The sequence below is a fragment of the Tenrec ecaudatus genome, chromosome 14 (assembly GCF_050624435.1).
Source record: "Tenrec ecaudatus isolate mTenEca1 chromosome 14, mTenEca1.hap1, whole genome shotgun sequence".
Classification (NCBI taxonomy): Eukaryota; Metazoa; Chordata; class Mammalia; order Afrosoricida; family Tenrecidae; genus Tenrec; species Tenrec ecaudatus.
This window is the reverse complement of record NC_134543.1, coordinates 29764076-29790000: the sequence shown is the minus strand read 5'-3', so window position 1 is coordinate 29790000 and position 25925 is coordinate 29764076. Positions and strand designations below refer to the sequence as shown.

At 42.9% G+C, this 25925-nt stretch overlaps 2 protein-coding genes and 1 pseudogene across 4 annotated transcripts in view; 1 reads left to right on the top strand and 2 right to left on the bottom strand.

The window, feature by feature from the left end:
* AREL1 (apoptosis resistant E3 ubiquitin protein ligase 1) overlaps positions 1–1095 on the bottom strand; it is a 57233-nt gene extending 56138 nt beyond the window's left edge. Inside the window, exon 1 of one of the 3 annotated variants that reach the window (XM_075531347.1) lies at positions 935–1095. The gene's annotated coding sequence lies outside the window, so the exon portion shown is untranslated. Of the gene's footprint in view, positions 1–863 lie in introns of all 3 variants that reach the window. The other 2 variants (XM_075531346.1, XM_075531345.1) reach the window with 2 other exon arrangements.
* On the top strand, positions 1056–24365 carry FCF1 (FCF1 rRNA-processing protein). The gene is made up of 8 exons (XM_075531349.1): positions 1056–1205; positions 1506–1573; positions 2374–2445; positions 3305–3453; positions 9015–9087; positions 15410–15497; positions 17065–17159; positions 22883–24365. The coding sequence occupies exons 1-8, from the start codon at positions 1203–1205 to the stop codon at positions 22929–22931; spliced, it is 597 nt and encodes a 198-aa protein (XP_075387464.1). The 5' UTR covers positions 1056–1202; the 3' UTR covers positions 22932–24365.
* On the bottom strand, positions 6487–7477 carry LOC142425889 (peptidyl-prolyl cis-trans isomerase FKBP3 pseudogene; annotated as a pseudogene).
* Positions 24366–25925: the final 1560 nt, after the last annotated feature.

Below are 25925 nucleotides of genomic sequence, written 5' to 3'. Positions count from 1 at the left end.
ACTCTGCACACATGTGGCGAGTCAGACAGCACCTGGCAATACAAGTCTGGTCCCTAGTTCATGTTGATCCGGGATGCTGTTTCACAGGAAGGGGTGTGCATGCACTTTTTAAAAGCCTGACAGCTGTTTTGGATTCCAAGGATGGCACAGTGCAGTGAGCAGTGGCACCCCTCCCGACAACCCATCAAAAGACTGAATAAGGTCTGAGCCTCAGCTTCCCGTATGTAAAATGCGGGTACTTACCTCACTCATTTACTGTGAAGGTCAAAGGACGCAACATAAACAAAAGTGTCAAGTGCAGTATCCCGGGAAGGGTTCTTAACCTACGGTTCACAGACACCTAGGGGTCCACAGATGGGCCACGACTTCAGAATCCACAACTCTCCAAGCTGTCTGGCAAACTGTGCCTGTGGTCATTTTTAAGAGTCATCCTTGGCTTACTGCAAACTTTCAGGGGTCCATGAGCCCCAAAAGGTTAAGAACCGAACCCTCGAGTGCAATGTAAGCAGCTCGCCCGTTTCCTTAAGGAAGATGCACCCAGTCTTCCCAAAAGCTACCATTTTATCACACACACATCACCACCACCCCGCCCCGGCTTGGTAAGTAGTAAAATCTATAAGCTTATGCTCCCAATTTTCTAGCGATTGTCTCACACGGGCTCCATCCTTCTCGTCACCGCGACGCACACCCTGCATTGCCTCGTCCAGAACGGTTCCCTAGATGCACGGCGGCCGGGCCAACCGAGGAGACGCTACAGGTGGGCCGTCGAGGCTTGACGCCTCGCTGCTGCAGGCTCAGAAAAATGTGTCTCCCCGAAAGTACGAGGGGATCCTAGCCCTCCCCCCCGCCACCACCACCCTTGCCTTTTCCCTGAGCTGAGGGGCAAGTCTTCCCGGCTGTGGCCCGGCTTGAGGGGTGGAGAGCGGAGCGTTACCCGGCGCAGCGGCTCGAAGCGCCGCGAAGTCCCTGGCGCGCCGCCCCCGGAGGCGGCAGCAGCACCGAGCACACCACCGGCCCTCAGCCCTCCCCCGGAAACGCCCGGGCAGAGCTGGGGTGCGGCCCCCGTCGGAAAGCGGCTCGGGTTTGCCGTTCCCAGAGTGTCTTCCGCTTCCGGGCTGCTCCTGCCGGAAGTCGCGTGCGGTGACGTAAAAGGCTCGCGCCGGCAGTGACTGCGGAAGCGAGAAACGAAGTGTGGCTCGAAGATGGTGAGAGGAGGGTCCGGAAAGGGAGATTCTGAGGCTACTTTGTGTCCGAGCTCGAAAGGGAGGCGGTCATTGACCAAGCTCCCTTCACGTTCCCCTGGCTGCGTGTTTCCATGCCGATCGTAGTTTAAAAACGAACGCTGACTGCGACGCTCCTCCCGTGGGGAGACGGCTGCGTTCCGACAGGGGGGTCCCCAGGGGGCTGGGAGTTTTGAGGGAAGAATGATCAAGAGACGGAAGGGGGGGTGGGGGGAGAAATCCATTTATTCCCAACCTTTTTAACTCTGTGATTTCTCTTTCAAGGGGAAGCAAAAGAAAACAAGGAAATATGCGACCATGAAGCGAATGCTCAGTCTCAGAGACCAGAGGCTGTGAGTGTCTGAAATCAATTGGGCCAGAGAGGAGTCACAAGGGATCAGTAATAAAAATGTTTTGGTTTTCACTTTTAATCTTACTGAGCCTTGAGCTATTCTAATGTAACACTCACCTTGCTGGTGAATGAGTTATGCTAGGGAAGGGAATACAATTGAAACATTCACTTTGTTCCTTGGTGATTATTACTATTTTGCAGTAATACTTTGCAGCGGTTTTATGAAATATGTAGAATTCCCTTTATCATCTTACCGTTGCAGTCCCCAGAAAAGATCGTTGTCATTGTTGAAAGGTGAAGTCGGAGACCACGTTTGACTCTCGAAAAAATTTTTGAAAGAGAATGGGAACTCCCAAATGTCTCCAACATAAAATTCGCTTAAGAGTCCAAATTAAAAAAAAAAGAGTCCAAATCACTGTGGGAGAAGAAAGATTATAGTCCCTATTATAATGAGCATGTAAACAACACTCTTACTTGAGGGAATAGAGGACAAAGTTATTGATGAGCACTGCTCTTGGTTGGGTTTAAATCAAAACAAGGAAATGCAATAACTGGAGTTACTAAATAGGATTCTCCTCCTTTAGTAATGAATTTATTGTGGGATTTTTAGGACAGCATCGTACTGTTTTTTCTTCCTAATTAAAGTTTATATAATATAATCTGTGCCATTAAGAAGCGACAAAGTACGATTCCTTCCATAGACAAAGAGAGAAAGAAAGTTGACTTTTGAATGAGATTGTAACTGCTAACATGTTTTGTTTTTCTCTTCTCCCTTGGATTTCATTTACATTTTCTTTCTAGTAAAGAAAAAGACAGATTAAAACCTAAAAAGAAAGAAAAGAAAGACCCCAGCGCACTCAAAGAAAGAGAAGTGTGAGTAATAAAATTTCAGTTTCCTTTCCAACTAGAAGGGACATTGAAAGACTGTACACCTCTGAGAAATCGAGACTTTTCATAAGTTGATCAGCTCAGTCATTTGCAAGACTGACACAAGTATGCACATAAAAGCGGCATCAATGAGCCAATCCCCATGCCAGTCCTTTGAAAGTTTTTGGATTTCATAGGGCAGTACAATATCCTCTGAGATCCTGGGACAATCCGCTAGGATTTTTCAGTTGTTGCCTTTTTAAAATTAAGGATATGTTTTCAAAATGAAAATCATGCCTTTTAAATAAATAATTTAACGTGATGAGAACCTTGCCATGTTTTCCCTATTCTTGCCATTTTGCACTGGATTGCAGATGGCCGTGTCAGGTGGACACTGTTTCATGCGCTAACATTTGGAACTATTGCTGTATTCAGCCGGGACAGCTTGGCCTTTTGCATAACAACAAGCCCTGATACTGTGTATAAGCTAACACGGAACACCTGTTCTCCTTTCATAGAGCCATGTTAGAATCCTGTGAGAACAACAGACTTAGTATGCTATCCTTCTAACCATGGGAACTATATTCAACCTTACTATGCTCGTGGCTAATCTGCTCGTGCTAGAGCAAGAGGTGTGTTGGCTAGTTGGATGTGTAAAAGTTTTAGTGAATTATGTTAATGGGCCTGCAATTGAGATGCCTTGTTAGTTTCTTGCTTACTTTTTAGGATTTATTTCCAGTGACCAAAGAAAGGGAAGTTTAATCTACTATAGCAAACTGTCCTAAGCAGAAATTTATTTTTGTTGTTGTTGATACCAAAATATCTGTGTCGACATTATTTTGTGTCCTTTTTCTTTTTCCTTCAGCCCCCAACACCCTTCCTGCTTGTTCTTCCAATATAACACACAGCTGGGCCCGCCTTACCACATCCTGGTTGATACCAACTTTATCAACTTCTCCATCAAAGCCAAACTGGACCTAGTGCAGTCAATGATGGACTGTCTGTATGCCAAGTGTGAGTGTCATGCTTTCATATTAGCGACATTTGTACAGAAGGGATAATTGTGTTCCTTAATTGTGTTTATCCAAATATATGAAGAGAGGGAGAGTGAGATTGTAGTTCATGGAGCTGCGAGCCATTTAATCTGCTGCTCACCGTAGCAATGACCAGCTTCGATGAACTGAAAAAGAATGGAAATTTACTGAGACTAATTAAACTTCCACAGTTCTGAGAACTCTTAGAATGTTTTTGCCTTCCTGTGGGCATTCGATTTAATATGAGGGGAATTTTTTCACAATCTTTATTTTGAATTCTGAGTAAGTGAATATTCCTATTTTTTCCAATAGATATATTCTTTTAAATTAAGGAGGAAACATTCCTTATTCTATTCCAGTGCAGGAGTACAGTTTTTCACTTAAAATCACAAAGCTAGTGGTTAGATGGTCACCCATGAGTCCTAAATTATGCGTTTTGGTGTTTATTGATACAGAGGAATTGAAGTAGTTTATGCCTATGTATGCATTTCTTCAGCCATAGATTCTCCTCACATATTTAGGTATCTCTTTTTACATCTGTTCTTATCATGAGCAAGAAAAAGTAAATTTAGGCCAACTTCCTAATGGAGCTGTTAGAATTTGTGCTGAATTTATGGTCATCTATTTTCCAGTTACCTTGGAAAACAGACATGGAAATTGGACTTCTGCTCCACTGTAACAACTAAATTACTGGCATCAGAAGGAAAAACATGTTCTTCCTTCTCAATCTTTAAAAACTATTATAAAATGAACAACATGGACTGGGTGGTAGTAACGTAAATGTTTATTAGTTTGCTAAAACTATCAAGACAAGAAGATGAGGTGAGGGCTGCTTATTAGGATGTGAAGACAACCCACGGTGAGCAGACAGCTGATGGAGTAAAAGGATCCAGATGAATGGGGGTGGGGGTAGTCAGGGAACAGAGTGGGGTTTCCACCCCCACCCACCCAGGCCTTTTTGAACATCTTTTTAAGTTATGTGCATGTAGTACTTTAATTTTTTTAAATTATTTTGGAAAGACGAGAATAATGCAAAGTTTGGGGTCCTATCATCCCTCGAACAGTGGGCTTTCACTAGCCCTAGACATGGCAAGGTCTTTGTATTCCCTGTGATGTTTCCTACAGTTGTCTGAACTACTTCTCCAGAAGTTCTGTGGCTTATTTATCAATGAACTTGACGGAGGACTCAGCCATGGCCCCATGGAGATGAACTGTCTCTTTGAGACTATAGCTCTGTCACTAATATGTAGATGGTGATTGTTTAGGATCGCGTTGGCCATATAGTTAAGCTTTCTATAGGTCTGAGTCGCTTAGAGTATAGCTCTAGTGCAGTGTTCACCCACTGTGCCTTTTCTAAAAGTAAGATACATTGATAATTTATTGACAATCAGAATGCAGAAGTTGGGAACAAAGAGAAAAGGGCGCTGTTTGTAAAATAAGGCTTGGTAATAGAAACGAAGCTCCAGATAACATGATAGAATTTTACAGAACCAAGAACTTCTTCATTACACAAATGCCCTTTTTTAACAACCTAAGTGGAATGGTACACATGGACTACCAGACAGAATACACAAGAATCAAATTAACTACAACTGCACAGAGAGACAATGGAGAAGTTTGCTGTTAGCAGCCAAAATGAGGCCAGAGGCTGATGATGGAACAGGGCATCAATTGCTTATATGAAGCTGAAGAAAATTAAAATAGGCCCATGAGAGCCAAAATGCAACCCGAGTATATCCCACCTGAATTTAGAGGACATCTTGATCATATTTGACACATTGAAGGTTAATGACAGGTGACTGATGAGCTATGAGATGCCACTAAGAACATCATTCTTGAAGAAAACAAAAAGTCACCCCCAAAACCCTCTGCATTATTCCCGGGTCCCACTTGCTGCAGCTACCTCCACTGCATGACTTCACCACCACCACGGACTCCAACAGCTCTCTCACCAGAGTCCTTGAAACTGTGCTTTCTCTGTAATCCACTGCATAGGCTCACCAGGGTGCCCCACCATGTCTTATGCTGCCGGGACACCAGCTCTGAGGTTTTCACCAAGCACTTAAAGGAGAAGGAGGTTGTGGAAGAGATGTGGAATGGAAGAGATGCACCAGCTAGTAGAAATGCTAACAAGCAATGTGTAAGGGAAAGGAGGCTGACAACAAGGTAGATGAAGAAGGAGAGGGAGAGCTGATCCCAAAGGCTCAAGTAGAAAGCAGGTGTTTTGATGAATGATGATGGCAACAAATGTACAGATGTGCTGGACACGATGGATGCATGGATTGTGATAAGATTTGTACGAGCCCCCAAGAAAATGATTTTTTTTAAAAGGAGAGGGAGGAAGAAGAGGTGGAAGGTGATGGAGAGGAAGAAGATGGAGATGTAGAAGAGACACAGCTCCAGGAAAACGCGCAGCTGCAGATGATGAAATTGACGGTGTTACCACCAAGAAGCAGACGACCCACGAGGATGACTGGACAGCAAGAGAAGAAAACAAAAGCAAAGCAAACTCATTGCCATCCACCCACTTATGACACGTGCGACTAGAGGACAGGATAGAACTGCCCCTGGGAGTTGCCAAGCCTAACTTTACAGGAGTAAAAAGTCTTGTCTTTCTCCCGAGGAGCAGCTAGTGGTTTCGAACTGCTGTCCTCGCAATTAGAAGCCCAAGTCGTGAGCACTACACCATCAGGGCTCCCATCAAACGAGGAAACTTAAACTTGTTTGTTTGTTTTAAGGCCACCATTAACCATTTGCTTTCTACTTCCTATCTCAGAACCCAAACCTGGTCACCTGCAAGTAGAATTCCTCCCGCCCCCCTCAGGCAGTGCCACCACAGATGCCTACACTCACCACGCCCCCACCCCCAAACGCTGTCGAATATGCAACAGGGGAGGACAAAAGAACCCAAACTTCTGCGACCCTGCTTTTTTTCTCAAACGTACTTTTAAGATTGTTTACTTTCAATGTACATTTTATACTTTTTTTTTTAAATAGTGGATAAGTTTGTATTGAGCCTTGTAGTTTACAATGCAAAGATAAAAGGGAAATCAATTCTCTTTAACCAATATTTTACAGAGTTGTAGTAAAATACTTTAGATTTCCAGGCTATGGGTTTACATTTCTCAAAAGCCAGGGATCACGTCTTGGACAGGTTTTAACTTCTTACCAGTAGACTCCTCCCTTAAACATAATGGTCACCAGCTCTAGTTACATAAAGTTTCTTCAAGGGCAGGAATTTTCATTGTTGCTGTTGTCCTTACACTTGAAGTGCTGCCAATTCAATCAATATCCACTAATTCTACTTCAAAAATAAGTTTTGCATTTGGTGGAATTTTGGCATCAGGCTGTCCTTTCTTTCCATAAGCCCATTCTGGTTCAATCTCTAGTCGAGCTTTTTCTCCCTTACTCATCGTCAAGAGTGCTTCATCCCATCCTCTGATAACTTTGCCAACTCCAACCTTAAAACTCAAAGGCTTGGCATTTTTCTTCTTCTTGGCACTTGTTTGGATGTCCGTATCAAAAACAGTCCCATCCTGTAGTGTTCCTGTATACCAACAATGAACAACATCGCCCTTCTTGGGAAAGTTGATTTTGTCTCCCTTTTTTAGAACAGAGTTTGTATATTTTGGTGGACCCTCTTCCAGAGTCTCTTCAGACTTGTTTTCTTTGGGTTTGTCATCAGTAACCTTCACATTTTTCACCTGCTCACACACTTTATTTATGCTTTCGGTGCCTTTGAAACGCTTAGTTTCAAAAAGATGGTTATAGGCTGTAACTAGATGATCCTTGTTTGCTGTTTTAGCCACATTTTTGATATTTCCTAATAGTTTATGTTCTGCAAGAAACGAGTCCGAGCCGTGATCCTGCAGAAACTTGATGATGTCCTTCTTGGGCAGCTGCTCACTGCGCAGCTGCTCCACGGTCCAGGCCCGCTGGGGAACGGCAGCCGCCATGTCCGCCGTGCCTACGCGCCGAGCCCCGCCGCGCCGCGCTGTGCCGAGCCGGGATGCATTTTATACTTTTGTATATATACTTAGAGCTCGGCCATTTTAAATTATCTCAGATGACGAAGCGAGCCTTTGGAGCATTCTGTGTCCTACTTCTGACTTTACCTGTGGTGTGACCATGTTCGTTATAATACCCAGGGAACCTAAAAAACTTGTGATAAAAGCAAAACAAATGCCCTTGCACTCTCCCAGTAATATTTCTTTGTGTATGTACTTAGCTGTACTGTAAGTAGTTGTTTTGTACGGCATGGTTAAAAAGGTCCAAAGATAAAAAGGTTTCATTTCCCCTTTTTTTTTTTTTGTCTATGAAGTTGCTATTTTATTTTATTTTGGCCTGTTTGTGTGAAATAATATTGTCCAACAACAAAAACGTTTTATTTTGCTGAGCTCTAAGAACAACCAAAGAAACCAGGTCATTAAAAATAGAAACAAGAAAGAAAAAAACTAAAGCAAGACTAATGAAAAGAACATTTCACGGGCAGCTGAAGGCAAACTAAAATATTGTAATGAAATGTGGACACCAAAAAGGAAAAACATGGTCAGCGTTTCTCAAGTTGAAGGAACTGGGGGAAATACAAGCTTGCAGGTGTAATACTGAAAGATTCTATGGGGAAAATATTGAATGATGAAAGCAGCGTCAAGAGATGATGGGAGAAACACACAGTCAAAAAATAAATAAATAAGAAAAAGAAACAGTCTCTGTACCAAAAGAATTGGTCGGTATTCATTATTCAACCATTTCAATAAACCACAGGAGAAAGATGAGGCTTTCCATCTGCTAAAGAGTTACAGTCTCTGACATGCACAGGGGATGTTCTATGCCCTGTAGGGTCAGCATGAGTCAGAATTAACTCAAAAGCAGTGAGTGAGACACTTTGTTTACTGGGCACAAGTTTAGAATTTAAGTAGAACTACCAGATACTGGTATTTCATAATATCTGCTCAACCTGGAACTTCATCTGGAGCCTACGTTTGAAACCATCACTCATACAATTTTCTACGTGATCTGAAAAGTTCTCTACTCAAGGGTCAAGTGTTTGGTCATTCAGTGACAACCGTTTTCAAATACGGGTGACCTCACTCTGCCCTGTTCACGCCCTCCTGCTGTGCAAGCCAGGTCCCTTCATGGATGGCTTATTTCAAATGCAGACTATAATAATGGACACTCATAAATGGAATGCTTGCTCTGTTCATGCTCTTCTTCCAATTAAGGGAAGAGTGTTGGAAGGGCCCTCTGCCCTGGCTGATGTGCTTTGTTGAGACCAGGGGACATGGGTGCACGTTCGTTCTGGGAATGCTCCTGTTTATGGCAGATAGTTTTGGAACCTGTGTGTGGGGCTGGGGCACGTCTCCAGATCCTTTAGAGAGTTCTCTTCTTTAGTTCTTACTGTTCATCAGTACATTTCAGTGTGCTTACTCTGCTGTCATTCCAGAAGTTTCCTGAGTCACTGAAAGTTTCCAAGTAATTTAATTTAGAGAGAGGAGAACAATGTTCTTTGCAAGTTCTGTTACTGATGTGTATTTTTGGCAGGTATTCCTTGTATAACTGACTGTGTCATGGCTGAAATTGAGAAGTTAGGGCAGAAGTATCGAGTGGCCCTAAGGTAAGGAGGAGCTATTTTAAATGTGTTCTAAACTGGTTTACTGAAGATTCTTTTAACCCTCCTGCATGTCTCCCAGTCAACGGCTAGTTAAGTGAAAATCATATAAAAACTAATTATCTAGTTATGATCAAGAAAGTATACATTTGATGTTCTTCACCACCCTCCTCTGACAGTTAAAAAATAGATGCCAGTTCACATAAATGTGTTCACTTTATTAAACCTTAGGAGCCCTGGTGGTGTGACTCATTGCTACCTATAAGTCAGCAGTTTGAAACCAACCACTTCAAGGGAGAAAGATGAGGCTTTCCACTCCTGTAAGAGTTACAGACTTGGAAACCTTGGGGCAGTTCCCCCTTGCCTTCCTGCGTCACTGTGAGTCAGAATTGACTCCATGGCAGTGAGTTTGGTTTTTTACTAAACCTCGATATGGCGTGCCCTTCGGTGCCCTTCGTGATGACATGGGAAGTCCATACGAAGCACTCCTGCCCTCACGAGGGAGGGGGAGGTTGTCGCAAGGAGGTATTTGGGTGCAAGATTCCTTTTGAAATGAAAGACCTGCCACTGTAGGGAAACCAGCTGACTGCATTGGTTTCCCAGGGTAACGTTCCAGTTTGTAAGCAAACTGCATTTTGGGAAATGTAGATCTGTTGGGATGAGCTTCTCCCTTTGCTAGTACTTGGGGTCCTTCTGGTGAAGGAGTGAGTGTGATGTCTTTGGATATTGTGTAATGACACGTGTCACTATCTGAAGCATCTGTAGAACTCTTTGAAGCAGTATTTCCAAAATCATTCACCCATGAAACTAGAAGATAATGCAGAGCAAAAGATCCAGTCCAAGGACAAAGTAATAGCTCATTTGGTGAGCAGGGGGTAGACCAATGGATCTTTGTGTGTATATGGACCTTCATTGAAGTGTAACTTGTGTGGTATGACAGTCACTAATTTTCTGAATGCAAATGAGTTTTTGGCAAATGTCCATAGTCAGGTAGCCACCATCACAATCATAAAATAAAGCATTTTCATCATCACCCAGCATTTCTCTTTCCACTTACTTACCCAAGATAATGAAAACATGCCCACACAGATTCAAAGCTGACACCAACTTTTATTATTCATAATAGCCAAACTGGAAACAGCAGAAACTGCCATCAACCAACGAATGATAAACTGATACAGTAAAGCAGTAGAAAACTCACCAGTAACACTCAGTAACGGATACATGCACCATGGATGGGTCGCTACAGCATTATATTAATAAAGGCCAGACTAAGAGCTCTGTAGTGTGTGATTCATATGACATTCCAGTAAAAGTAGAACCACACTTAGGGAATGCGGATGAGCAAGTTGTCCAGGGTGGGGAAAGTAGATTAACTGCCAGGGGAACTGTTTGTGGTGGCAGAAATGTTTTGCATCAATTATAATGGGAGTTAGATTGTATAAATTTGTCATTGAACACTGTGTATGCATTTATAGTTAGTGAATTTTGATGTCTTTGTAACCTGTGAAATCTATTCGTTTAAGGCAAACAAACAATAGGAACTTAGTGTATCAGAGTGCCAGCATTGCTTAGATCTGTGGGAAAGTGATAAACTGTAAAGTTAATTGCTCAATCCTGTGGCAAGGAATAAAATTACACAGCAGTCAAGTCCCCGTCAAGGAGCTAACGTTTCAGTAGAAAACACAAAGGGGCTTCAAAAACAGATGTTAGAGGTATTGGAATTTTTCTATGAGCTTTTTGTAAGCCCCTTCATATAGAGAATATCCTAAAGATAGGGATTTCTGATAAAGGCCAGCTCACACTGCGAAACTAAACAATTTGACTGCTGAAATTGAATAATTCTATACAAGCAAAAGGTACCATAAGCAAAGTGAAAAGAGAAGGCACTGACTGAGATAGTGTTAGTAACCTGGGGTTTATATTTAAATGTAAAAAGGACTTATACAAAACTGTGAGAAAAGAATAATTCTTAAATTCCCAATGAAGCATTTCATACCCTTTTGATTGACCGAAAAAGGTTAAGCTTCTTTGACATGCCAAGAATAGGTGAAACTGTGGAGCAGTGACACTCCCAGCCTTTCCCCAACCTACCTTTCCATCCCAATTCACTCTCCTCCACCACCAACTCTTGTCCCAGCCAGAAAGATTTGCTCTTTACCTTTCCAATGTCAGTGAGTTTGGATTTTGTTTGTTTGTTTGTTTGCTTGCTTGCTTCCCTTTTCCTGATAATTATCAAATCACTTTGTATTAGTTTGGTTCCCTGTTTGGATGCCTGCCCTTAATTGGCTCGGAACCTTTGATTTCTTCTCCATGTAATGGTTTCTAAGTACACCCAACCCTTGCTCTGAATGATCGCAATATGGATTCTTTTTAGTGCCCATAGTATGTGGGTGCTACCTTGTGTTTTTGTTCCTTTTGACGAGTCATCATCATATGTAATAGGGAGACCATGGCTTCTAGGAATCATTTGTTTTACAAATGTGTGTGAAAGTAATACATGACTGAATTTTTATGTAAACCGTAAGAACATCTACCTACAATAAAAGGTTAGTGCATCATCAAAACACACTCACACATTCACGCTTTGTCTGTTCTCCTAGTGTGAGAGTAACAAATTGGGGGTAGGCGGGGAGTACTAAACCCATTGGTGTTGAGTCAGTTCAGAGTCAACAACATCATACACAGAGTGCTTTCCACAACGTTTTCTGCACAAGGTAAATCTAGAGAAAGAGAATCGGAGGAATTTGTTCTTCCTTCATCATGTTCTGTATTGTTGTGAGCTGCTGTGTTTGTTCTCCAAGGATCCTGTGGGTCCCTCTATGTTAGTACACAAAGTACCAGCACACGAGCACACACCGTCTCAGGCTTTTCATGGGTGCGTACAATACCGAAAGCCAAACTCGCTGTCGTGTCGATCTTAGAACCTGTAGATCAGAGTACAGCTTCCACTGTGGGTTTCTGAGACTATAAATCTTTACAAGAGTAGAACTCCTCGTCTTTCTCTCAGAACCAACCTTGCAGCCCAACATAGAACCCCCCACGGCATGGATGAGGTGCACCAAAGTAGGTTTAACTCTCAGCCTACTCAGTGCCATCGGCTCCACTCCGCAGCTTGTAGTGACCCTGTTGCAGGGTTTCTGGGGCTCTCAATCTTTTTTTAAATCATTTTATTGGGGCTCTTACAAATCTTATAACAAGCTATCACTCAATTGTATTAAGCACACTTGCACATATGTTGCCATCAACATTTCCAAAACATTTTCTTTCTACTTGAGTCCTTGGTATCAGCTCCTCTTTTTCCCCCTCCTCCCCCCACCCATGTGAATCCTTGATCAATTATATATTATTGTTGTTATTTTGTATTTAGACTGTCCGTTGTCTCCCTTCACCCACGTTTCTGTTACTCGTATCCCCCATACACACACCATCCCCCTACCCTCATGATATTGCTACTCGCACTACTGTTGCTGAGGGTTTTAGCTGTCCTGAATTCCACATGTCAAGAGCTCTTATCTGTACCAGTGTGCGTATTCCGCTCTAGCTGGATTTGTAAGGTGGAGCTGGGTCACGGTAGTGGAGGGAAGAAAGCATTCTGAAACTAGAGCAATGATGTGTGCCCTGGTTGAGTCGTCCCTTCCATGAAGGGTTGTCCAATTGTCTACAGATGGGCTTTGGGTTTCCACTCCAACCCCCACCTCCATTTGCATAGATATAATTGCTTTAGCTCTTTTGATACCTGATCCTGTCAACACCTCATGATCACAAAAGTTGGTGTGCTTCCACGTGGGCTTATTTGCTTCCTTGGTAGATGCTGCTTATTTAACTTCAAGCCTTTAAGACCCCAGACATATCTTTTTTTTTTAAATAATTTTATTGGGGGCTCGTACAACTCTTATCACAATCCATCCATTATGTCAAACACATTTGTACATTTGTTGCCATCATCATTCTCAAAACTTTTCTTTCTACTTGAGCCCTTGGTATCAGCTTCTCATTTTTTAAAATCATTTTATTGGGGGGCTCATACAACTCTTACAACAATCTGTACATACATCCTTTGTGTCAAGCACATTTGTACATTTATTGACATCCTCATTCTCAAACATTTGCTTTCTACTTGAGCCCTTCGTATCAGCCCCTCATTTTTTCCCTACCTCCCTGCCCCCTGACCCTCATGAACCCTTGATAATTTATAAATTATTATTATTTTGTCATGTCTTACACTGTCTGATGTCTCCCTTCACCTACTTTTCTGTTGTCCACCCCCCAGGGAGGAGGTTATATTTAGATCCTTGTAATCGGTTCCCCTTTTCTACCTCACCTTCCCTCCACCCTCCCAGTATTACCACTCTCACCACTGGTCCTGAGGGGTTCATCTGTCCTGGAGTCCCTGTGTTTCCAGTTCCTATCTGTACCAGTGTATATCTTCTGGTATAGTCAGATTTGTAAGGTAAAATTGGGATCATGATAGTGGGGGGGGGGCATTTAAGAACTAGAGGACCTGGGGTACATGGAACAGAAACTACTAGGGTCTCTCTGTAAGACCAGGGTGGGCACAGAACTCCTAGTGGGTGCAGGAGACTGATGCTCTGCCCCCCGCCCCCAACACAGTGTTTATAGCCGCCTTCCCCGGACTAGACTGTATCCGGCATTTTCACCGGTGGCAGTTTTTGAGGGTGGGATCAGAATTCCTCCCAGGATGTCTTGTTTCTGTACTGCGGAGCCAAAAGCAGGTTGCCTCTGGGATAGCCGACAGGAAAATGTTTGCTTTGCTTACAGTGTACACAGAATAAATAGTGGAAACTTAAAAAAAAAAAGAACTAGAGGAAAGTTGTATGCTTCATCGTTGCTACAATGCACTCTGACTGGCTTGTCTCCTCCCCAAGACCCTTCTGTAAGGGGATGTTTAGTTGCCTACAGATGGATTTTGGGTTCCCACTCCACACTCCCCCTCATTCACAGTGATACGATTTTTTTAATATGATTTTTTTGTTCTTTGATACCTGATCCTATCGACACCTCGTGATCACCCAGGCTGGTGTGCTTCTTCCATGTGGGCTTTGTTGCTTCTCAGCTAGATGGCCTCTTGTTTATTTTCAAGCCTTTAAGACCCCAGACGCTATCTCTTTTGATAGCTGGGCACCATCAGCTTTCTTCGTCACATTTGCTTATGCACCCACTTTTTCTTCAGCGATCATGTGGGGAAGGTGAGCATCAAAGAATGCCAGGTTACTAGAACAAAGTGTTCTTGTGTTTAGGGAGGCCTTGAATACAGGTCCAAAGTCCATCTGCTATCTTAATACTTAACATATAAGGGTGTGTACATTCACCTCTATCCCATTAGTTAAAAATGAATATATTTACATATGTGCATGCCTATAGCTATACCTCTAAAAATAGCTTTAACCTCCTACTTCTTTCCTCTATTCCTTTCACCTTCCTCCTCTCCCACCATCATGCTTAGCCTCCATTCAGCTCTCAGTAGTTCCTTTTGGATAAATTGTACTTTATCAAAGCCCACCAGGCATCATAAGTTCTCCTTATCATCAATTTTAGATGTGGTGGGGCCAGCCCTACAGTCCTCTCTGTACATTGACTGTTCTGAACAGGGATGTCCCCCAAGCTTGGTGGGCCATGATAAGGCTCATTTGCTCTCGCTCTCACGCTCTCTCTCCATTTCCCTCTTAGTTTGCACCTGTGTGATCTGGACAGACCCACTACTCTACCCCAGGCTATATCTTCACTGCTGTTACTGAGGCTCTCAGTCTTGATGGGAGCAGATACCCTCATCTTCCTGCTGTAGAGTGGTAGGTTTGAACCACTGACCTCACGGTTTAGCAGTTCAATGCTTACCTGCAGGACGTCCTCTCCAGGGCTTCCACCTTTTATTCCACAATAGCGATTTCCATTCACTCGAGGTGTTCCCGATTGTGTGGCCATGCTTATACCGCTCTTCTTCCATAGTTGTTTAAGACAACTTCCTAAAAGGGAAGCATTTGGAATCAATAATGACTTGGTTTTGAATCCTGGATTTTCCTACCTCTGTGGCTCTAAACATAGTGATTTCTCTGAATCTGCTTCATTATCAGTAAAATATCAGAGCTTTGTGAAAATTAAATGTCCTAAGGAGTACCTGCTATCCACCAGCAAACTGGAATTCCCTTCCATGTAAACTCTCTTCTAAATTAAGAGTATAAACTTCAGGAGGGCAGGGGTGGATTAACATCTACACATTCATCATACTGTTTTCATCTCACAGATTGAAGCTCAGAAAAGAGCTCATTTGCCTGAATACTTTCTTTAACCTGCTTTCATCACATTACAGGATCGCCAAGGACCCAAGATTTGAACGGTTACCATGCACGCACAAAGGAACCTACGCAGATGACTGCTTAGTGCAGAGAGTAACGCAGGTAGCATCAGTTTTTATCAGCTTCACTCTGTGGTGGGGCAAAGAGAAGTGCTATCTCCTGAGGATTCACAGCAAGTAATGTATTTAGGACTCTGAATGCTTTGAAAATAATGTGTGTTTAGCTAAAGACTCTTCATAGGAAACATAGATGCCCTCATTGCCTTGAGAAAGTGAGTTGAAAACTTACACTCTTACCATAATAGGGAGCAGACATGGGTGTTCAATCCCTGAGCTATGTCAATCACTCCACTTCCCTCCATTTCTGACTCCTACAGCCATGGGTCCCTCTGCACCATGCCTACTCCAAAAAGTGTTTCTCAGGTAAATCGGAGAGTCTTCTGAGGCTATTTCACATGGACCCTAAATAAGTAGGGTTTGTCGTCTTCCATTTGGCTTCACTCTAAGGAACCAATGCTGATTGTCTCTGTAAGAGTCTTTCTCTGTTGAAGGCTGTTAGCTGCCATCGAGCCGCCCCGTGCACAATTGACCCAAACACTGCCTTGGCCCTGTGCCATCCCCGTGACTAGTCTGGGATCAGATTGCAGTGACTTATTTTCAGAAATAGATCGCCAGAGGATTTTCACTGACTGATTTTTAGAAACAGGGCAACAGACCTTTCTTCTTAATCTGGAAGTTCTGCTGAAACCTGTTCACCATTACTGCACTCACAGACTTCCAGTGGCAGGTGGGTTGTGACTGAGCCTGAGGTGCACTGGTTGAGAAGCAAAGCCAGGTCTCCCACATGGAAGGGCAGAATTCAGCCTCGGCACCACCTCCCTCCCTGGTGAAGAAGGTCATTTTCTCTGCATGCGCTTTACTTGCTCCCATGGGCGGGACAGGCATTTTCGTTTCCCGAGACACAGCAGATTTCATACTGCAAATTATAACCTCAGCTGGACATTAGAAATGTTGTAAATAAAACAAAACACCAAATCGCTTCTTTTTTTTAATATAGTAACTTTAAATATATATAATTAATATTCTTTTAAAAAACATTTTATTGGGGGGGCTCTTACAAATCTTATGACAATCCATCATTCAATTGTATTAAACACACTTGAGCATATATTGCCAAAAATATCTTCTAATATGCAACTATTAGTGTTTTCAGAGTTTCCAAGCTTAAATGTGCCCATGAGGTCCTACTCTGGTTCCAGGGCTTGACCCCCAAAGAAAGGGAAGTGCTGCTCTCACCAAGCCAAAGCACTTACTCTGCATTTTCCTAGAGATCCGAGATCCTTGATCCTTGGAGTGTTTTCCCCAAACCAAGACATCATTTATCCCAATGTCCCACCAGGTCCTTTCAATGGAGAGACAGGAAATAGTTTGCAACCTTCAAATAATTACTTTCTCTACCTTCTCAAAATTCTGAAGGTTAGATTCAACCCAGATAACTTGTTACATATATATTTTAAATACACAGTCTTTGCCCTATGTAGCTACCTGGCACATTGCTCTGTCCTTCCTTATGCCAGTCACTGTCATTCTTGAGACTGGTGATTATGTCAAAGACGCTGTCACTAAGGACTCTGTGCTCTAGGTGAACACGCGGTCTGTGTTTCTTACAGCACAAGTGTTACATTGTGGCCACAGTTGACCGAGACCTAAAGCGAAGAATCCGGAAGATCCCAGGAGTCCCTATCATGTACATTTCTAACCACAGGTGAGAAACTTCTTTGGGCAAAGTGATTAAAATTATACAGTTGATAGCAATTTAAATGAGGTCAAGTTATAGAAGGACTTAAAACAGATTCGTGTCAAACAGCCAGTTAATAACCAGAATGTGAAATGTGCAAAGTATGATTCGAGGAAAATTGTAAATTATCAAAAATGAAATGGAACATTTAACGATTCAAAATCCTAGGCAAAAGAGAGCTAAATTGGATGGGTATTGTGAATTAGAACAATCCTATGGCCTTTTATGCTGGGAATGAACTATTGAAGAAAAATGGTGTTGCTTTCATCATCAGAGAGATAATTTAATCAAGATTTATCTCTGAAATTCAATGCTGTCGGTGATAGCATACTATCCATAAACCTACAAGGAAGACCAGGTAACATAACTTGCATTCAAATTTATACCAACCACGAATGCCAAAGATGAAGAAATTAAAGATTTCAATAATTTTGAACTCAAGTTGATCTAACATTTTTTTTAAATGCACTTATTACTGGTGATTGGAATGTAGAAGTTTGAAAAACAAGAACATTCAATTGTTGGAAAATGTGGCTTTGGTGATCGAAACCATGCCGTGACTGGATGGTAGAATGTTGCAGTGTTCAGTGTGCTTGACTTATTCGGTCAAACAAAACAACCAGCAGCTATACACGTGGACCGCCCCAGATGGAATACATAGGAATCAAATCAACTACATCTGTGGAAAGAGACATGGAGAAGCTCGGTATTATCAGTCACTACCAGGCTAGTTACCACTTGTGGAACTAACTGATCAACTGTTCATACACAAATTGAAGGTGAAGAAAATCCAAGAAGTCCACAAGATCCCAAATACGGCCTTGAGTGCACCCCACCGGACTTTAGAGACCATTGTGAAAAATAGATTCTATCCATTGAACACTAATGACCAACGACCACATGAGTTTTAGAGTGACATCAATGATATCATACCAGGAGAAATAAAAAGACGAGAGAAAGAAAAGACTCTGAAACTTGCTCTTGATCCTAGAACAGGTAAGTAAAAGCTGGACAAAAGATTTCAATGGGCAACTCAAAGAGACATGGTAAAGTACTATAATGAAATGAGCAATCCCCTGGAGTTAAAAAGAAACCCAAGGGAATGAACATACTAGGCAATTTTCAAGATGAAATTACTGAAGAAGAACATTAGCCACAAGTGGTTGTTATGAAGGATTCCATCGACAAACTATTGCAAAACACAGGAAGCATACACAGAGCACAAAAAGAATTGGTCCTTGTTGGGCCCTGTCAGGAGGTGGCATACGATCAAGAGCCAGCGGCATTAAAAGGAGAAATGCAAGCTCTGCTGAAGGCCTTGGTGAAAAACAAGGCCTCCAGGATTTGATAGAATCCCTACAAACATACGACACTGGAAGGACTCTTGTCACCATCCATCCATCCATCCCTTGTGTCAGCACATTTGTGCATTTGTTGCCCTCATCACTTTCAAAACATTTGCTTTCTATGGACTCTTTCTTCTATGCCAGGAAAATTGAAGGACTGCAACCTGGCCAGCCAACTGGAAGAGATTTTTAGTGGTACACATTCCAAAGGCAGGTGATCCAACAGAATGCAAAAACTTTCAAGCAATGTCATCAGTATCACAAACAAGTAAACTTATTCCGGAGATAATTTTTTAAATGCTACAGATGTACATCAACAGTGAACTGACAGCTATCCCAGCCAGGTTCAGAAGAGGATGAAATGAGGGTGTCCCTGCTGACATCAGATGGGTCTTGACTGCAAGCAGAGAAGATTATATGTTTTCCTGACTATGAAAAGGTCTTCAGTAGTGTAGATCATGACAGATTATGGATAACGTGGAGATGGATAAAAAGTCCACAACACTTGCTCTTGTGGAAAGTGTACATCAGCTAAGATGCAGTCGTTCAAACAAAACAAAGGGATCGTCCGTAGTTTAATATCAAGAAAGGTGTGTGTCAGCGTTGTTTCCTTTAACCACACTAATTCGATCTGTTTGTTGAGCCAATAAATTGAGAAGCTGGACTATATGAAGAAGAACACAGCATCAGAATTGGAGCAAGAATTATTAACAACCTGTGATATGGAGATGAAGTCAAGAAGACTGAAGCACTTACTAATGGAGATCAAAGACCACAGCCTTCAGTGTGGATTACAAGTCAATGTAAAGAGGGAAAAACCAGTCCTCACAATTGGACCAGTAGTCATCATAATGATAAATTCACTGTGAATTTTTTTAATGTGGCTCAACTTTGCTTCTACTACTACAAGGGGGCCTGATGCAGCACAGCTGTCCACTGCACTACATGACTTTATTTCTTGACTGTTGTTGCTTCCCTGGGCATCGATTATGAATCCAAGTAAAATGAAATCCTCACCAATTTTTGAACTCTCTTAATTAAGGTTCTCTAATTACCTCTCTGGGTTCTAATATCCACTGTGTTGGCTACACAGATCTCTCAGACAAAACTCATGATGAAAGGGTTTACTAAGGATGTTAAGAAGTTGTTATGCTAAGGGGCCGGCCCCAATCCCAACTACATGGATACCTGCCCCTCCCCCAAGAAGAATCTATTTCAGAGGACAGCACTGAATCTGCAGCTCTGGGAGAGGGACATGTCTGACCAGAGCACCCGGAAGCAAATGAAGGGGGCAGAAGAGAGAGTGGAGCACATCCCAAGCCAGAGCAGCCAATACATAGAGAAGACCACATGGCTGGCCCCACTACGAGACACGACATCCCTCACTGACCCATAGCCCTACAATGGACAACACTGGAGACACAGCGTGGGAATTCTGCCTGATTTGATCCCACCACATTGAGGCAAAATACTAAGGGTGTGCAACAGAACAGCACGGGGAACAAAACAACAAAGTCCCCAGGGAATATAAAAAATAGACTTTGGGGCGAGGGGTTGGCACCCCAACAGACTCGACTGGAAAACACTCCTTAAGGCCAACAAACAATCCTTGAACTAACTACAAGCTTTTTGGTGTTGTGTTGTGTTTTTGTCATTGGTTTGTTGTACATTATTGCTTGGCTTTCCTGTCTTGTTTTTGTGCATGTGATTATCTCCACAAGTCTGTCTAAAGATAGGCTTGATAAACAATCTGGAGGAGAAAACAATGGGACTGACAGTTTGGGGGGGTACATGGGAGAAGGGGAGGTGGGAGGAAAGGAAGTGGTGTTAACAAACTCAGGGACAAGGGAACAACAAGTGATCTAAATCAGTTGTGAGAAAGGTCACGTAGGAGGCCTGGTAGGGCGTGATCAAGGATAATGTAACCAAGAGGAATTACTATAACCCAATTGATGGCTGAGCATGATAGTGGGACAAGAGAAAAGTCAAAGGAAATAGAGGAAAGAGCTAGGAGACAAAGGTCATTTATAGAGGTCTAATTAAAGGCATGTACATACTTAAAATATTTATATAAGAGGATGGGGATATAGATCTATGTGCATATAAATATATAGGTTAGGATTAAGGTAGCAGATGGACATTGGGCCTCTACTCAAGTACCCCCAATGCAAAAATACTTTGTTTTATTAAATTGGCATTCTATAATACTCACTTTCCCCACACAATCGCTGAAGACAAAGTGGGTAAATAAGTAAATGTGGTGAAGAAACCTGATAGTGCCCAGCTATCAAAAGATATAGCATCTGAGGTCTTAAAGGCTTGAAGGTAAACAAGCAGCCATCTAGCTCAGAGGCAACAAAGCCTACATGTGATCATGAGGTGTCGAAGGGTTCAGATATCAGGTATTATCAGAACAAAAAATCATATCATTGTGAATGAGGGGAAGTGCAGGGTGGAGACCCAAAGCCCATCTGTAGGCAATTGGACATCCCCTTACAGAAGGGTCTGGGGAGAGATGAGCCAGTCAGGGTACAATGTACCAACGATGAAACATACAACTTTCCTCTAGTTCCTAAATGCTTCCTCACCCCCCTCCCCACTATCATGATTCCAATTCTACCTTACAAATCTGGCTAGACCAAAGGATGTACACTGGTAAAGATAGGAACTGGAAACACAGGGAATCCAGGACGGATGATCCCTTCAGGACCAGTGGTGAGAGTGGTGATACCGGGAGGGTGGAGGGAGAGTGGGTTGGAAAGGGGGAACTGATTACCAGGATCTACATAACCTCCTCCCTGGGGGACGGACACCAGGAAAGTGAGTGAAGGGAAACATCGGACAGTGCAAGAAATGACAAAATAATGATTTATAAATTATCAAGGGTTCATGAGGGAGAGGGGAGTGGGGAGGGAGGGGAAAAATAAGGAGCTGATGCCAGGGGCTTAAGTGGAGAGCAAATGATTTGAGAATGATGAGGGCAATGAATGTACAAATGTGCTTTACGCAATTGATGTATGGATGGATTGTGATAAGAGTTGTATGAGCCCCTAATAAAATGATTTAAAAAAAAGTTGTAATACCAGTGGGAAATGTCTAAGGCAGTTGTTTACCAGGACATGTGACTAAGTTTCAGGTCTGCATACCACTCTGCTGTCTACCCAAAGGCATTCAGCTTCAGCCACTTGAGTCAGCAAGCTCAGTTCCCTGAATTAAATGCTCAGAGGCCCCCCACTCCAGTAAGCCTCAGCTCAAAGGCACTCAGCTTCACTTCCCTGCATTAGTGAAGTCCAACTACCCTAATTAAGTACCAGAGGCACCTCACTCTGCAAGCCAGCCTCCTATACAAAAGCATTCCACTTGCCCTGTGAGTTCGGGAGTTCATCCCTCTGTTCCATGCTCTGGCTCGGTTCTGCTGCTGCTCTTCTGATGACCGAACTGTCATCTGGATCCAGGAGTTTCACTGCACTGAGAACCCCCCAAGCCATGGGTTTTCACATCACCTCCTGTGCAAGGATGGCTAGTGTGACTTTTATTTCCTGTGCTTTGGACATGTTATCAGGAGCTACCAGCCCCTGGTGATGGACTTCATGTTTGGTCACATAGAGGATCAGCGAAAAAGAGGAAGACCCACCACAAAATGGATTGACACAGTGGCTAACAACCATGGGTCCAAACCTAGCTACAGTTGTGTAGATGAGACAGGAATAGGGCTGTTTCATTCTGTTTTAAGTAGGCTCACTATGAATCAGAACTGACTCAACAAACCTAACAGCAGAAGAAATGAGACAGAATAGCAGCAACAAGGGCCAAAAAAAAATCAAGGTAGGATTCAGGAATGAGGTAGACATTCAAATTGGTACAATAAGATTACCAGAAGAAACTTTGAGTACAGCTGATCTTTTTGGTCAGAAGTCTCCTTTGAAAGCATGGTACATGTGATTTGTTCCTCAACTAGAAAACTAAAAGCTCATGAAAAAGGCTGAGCTACTCTTAGCACCTTGAGGCTCTGCCCTTGCCCGTCCTCCGACCATTATTAACCCAGCTTGTCAGTTTGTGGAGAGCTCACTCCATGAGAAGATTCTGGACTATGGATCTGGGCTTACCTAGACTCAGATCCTAGCTCCTCTACATGCTTGCTTTGTGACTTTAAAGAATTTGTTTTAAAGATTGTGTTGGAGTCCGCTTCTTGTTGCCCATCCTTCATTGTGACTCCCCTCTAAAATGTCCCCAATAGCAAACAGGATTGATGGTGGGGGTAGCGAGCGGTCATCCGTGGTGGGTGAGTTGTTAGGTGAGCTTTGCACCCCCTTTCTGACCAGTGTTAATGTTTTTCCTGATCAGGTACAACATTGAGCGGATGCCAGACGACTATGGAGCCCCGCGGTTTTGATTCTGAGAAGACAACAACCCTGTCCCTTCAGCGGACAGGACGCTCTTTTTCCTGTGCATTAAAGGCCAATGTGCGATTAGATGTTCTCAGTGTTTGGTACTGCTTCCAAAATAATTTATCTCCATTTACAGATTGTTGCATTTTTAATAAATCAGATACTCAGATGATTGCTCACATTTTGTGGTGTTTGTTTGGCATTCATTTACTCAATATGTAGTTGTGTTAGGGTTGTCTAGAGAAACAAAACCAGGATGCGAGTAATTTTTTATATATTTATACAGATAGATAGATAACATAAGAAATAAACAGTTAATTAAATTCTAAAGCAGTACAAATGGCTCAGTGCAACTCACTCCCGTGAGACAGTTGTGAGACACTGGCAGTCCTTCAAGTGTCAAGGGCCGCTGGGTAGTCCTCTGTAGAGCAATTCAGGCTATCCTGGCACAGGCAGCAAACAGCAAGGCAGGTCACCAACAGCCAGCCAGATGACAGGGTCTGACAGTCCCCAGCTCAAGAGATGTAAATTCCAATGGTGTGGCAAAGCAGGTCTTGAAGGAACCTCAAATTACAGTGACACAGTCCACAGGGTAGGTATCCCACAGGTAGTGTAGTGTAGCTTGCAATTGAGGCAAAGAACACAAGTTAGGCAGCCGCACACTGGTCCAATGATCAGAGAGCAAGAGACAAAAAAGGTGAGGCTCGCTGAGCCATTGATCTCACCACCCTTCAATTCCACATGTGTTTATCGGCCAGGTTGGCACAATAAACTACCTCAGTAGTTAAGTTTTTACTAGATAGCTCATCCTATAAAGTCCTGTCCTCTAAACATTCATATCATGGTGGTGGAGAGAAACAAGTAAATGAATACAGTAAGTAGTGCCTAGGGTAAAAGTTTCATATGAAGGGGGTAACCCCCCCAAAAAAAAACAACAACAAATGGTGGGTGGAACTTTCATAATACACATTGTTCCCACTAGACAAGCTTCGAGCAGCTAGCGCTTAATTAGTGCACCAGTGGTGTTACCTGGGAAGGTTCTCTCTCTGGTCACAGTGAATACTTTCATAAAAGCAAATTTGCTTGAACCATGTTTTTTTGTGATGGCTGATTTAAGACAGCAGCATGCAGCTGTGAAATTTTGTTTCGAGTGGGAAAAAATTAAATTCAAAAAATGTAAAATGTCAATTGATGACAAACCTCTTCCTGGATGTCTGAAACTTCCTGAACGGATGAAATGTCAACTTGTGCATTTCGAGTTCATTCTACCAGGTCAGACTGTTAATCAAGCTTTCTATTTAGAGGTTCTGAAGAGATTGCGTAACAGTGTCAGATGAAAAAGTTTGATTTGAGGACCTGATGCAAAGGGCTTAAGTGGAGAGCAAATGCTTTGAAAATGATTAGGGCAAAGAATGTACGGATGTGCTTTATACAATTGATGTATGTATATGTATGGATTGTGATAAGAGTTGTATGAGCCCCTAATAAAATGTTTTAAAAAAAATAAAAAAGCAGAAAAAAAGTTTTATTTGTGGCAGGCAGATGGGGGACCAGTTTTGCCACCACGACAATGCACCTGTTCACGTAGCCATCTCAATGCACCAGTTTTTGGCAAAAAAAAAATAGCATGTTTCTCTTGCCCTGTACACTTTACTCACCTGACCTCACTCTGTGTGACTTCTTTTTCTTTCTGTGAATGAAGAGCAACATAAAAGGACAGCAATTTATTTGATGATATAGAAGAGGTGAGGTAAAAAACAAGGAAGGTGCTGTCAGCCATCCAAATAGCTGAACTTGAAAACTGTTTCCAAGAATGGAATTGCAGATTTGATGAATCTATTAAGTGTAATGGAGAGTACATTGAAGGTGATAAGGTGGTTTCGTAAAAAAAAAAAAAAAAAAAGTAAATACTAGGGGAAAAGCTACTGTATACAAACATTCCTGGGGTGAGGACTAGGCAGTATGGCAGGGACCAGACCAAACAGAGATACATAGAGTAGCCAATTAAAAAGGAGGTGGGGAAAGGGAAAATATTAAAAAGAAATGGGTAGTGGGGACACAGCACTAACCCACCCAAGGGGAGGATATTGTTTATATCTCCACAGGGAAAGAGAGACCAGACTTCAACCCAGTGCTCCAAGATGTGAATGCAACAGGCCGGCATGGAGTAGGGAACCAGTGGAGAGGTCTGAGGGGCCAGCCCCAATCTCAATTACATGGACAACTGTCCCTCCCCCCAGAAGAATTTATTTCAGAGGACGGCACTGAATCTGCAGCTCTGGGAGACGGATATATCTGATTGGACCACACAGGAGCAGATGAAGGGGCAGAAAGAGAGTGGAGCACATCCTGGCCCACCAAGCCTTGAGGATGATATTCCCGCTCAGAGCAAGCCAGTCCACAGAGAGGACCACATGGCCAGCCCCACTATGAAACATGACATCCCTCACTGACCCATAGCCCTACAGGGGACAACACTGGAGACACCGTGTGGGAATTGCGCCAGATCTGACCCCGCCACCCCGGGGCAAAACACTAAGGGGGTGCAACGTAACAGCAAGGGAACGAAGCAGTGAGGTCCCCAGGGAATGCTGAAGGTGGACTTTGGGGCCAGGGCTTGGTGCCCCAACAGACTGGACTGGAAAACACTCCTAAAAGGACAATAAACAGTCTTTGAACTAACAAAAAAAATGTAAATACCCAGCTTTGGGGGAAAAAATTCCAGATTTTTTTGTACTAACCCCCCCCCCCACGCACACATATAAAGAAAGGCATGGTTTCTTTCTACTTTGGGAAGGTAGGAAAGACTACATGTAGGGATGTTTACATTCGTGATTGAAAAATGAGTCGGTGCACCTTTTGCCTGACATCTTAGCAAGGCTGCCATTGTAATAGCTGCTCTCCAAGCTTGGTGAGGCTTCCCAAGGAAGACAAGAAGAAGAAAGATACTCAAAAGTTGGCCAAGAAAGACAAAAACGCAGTGATCACATATGGGGAGA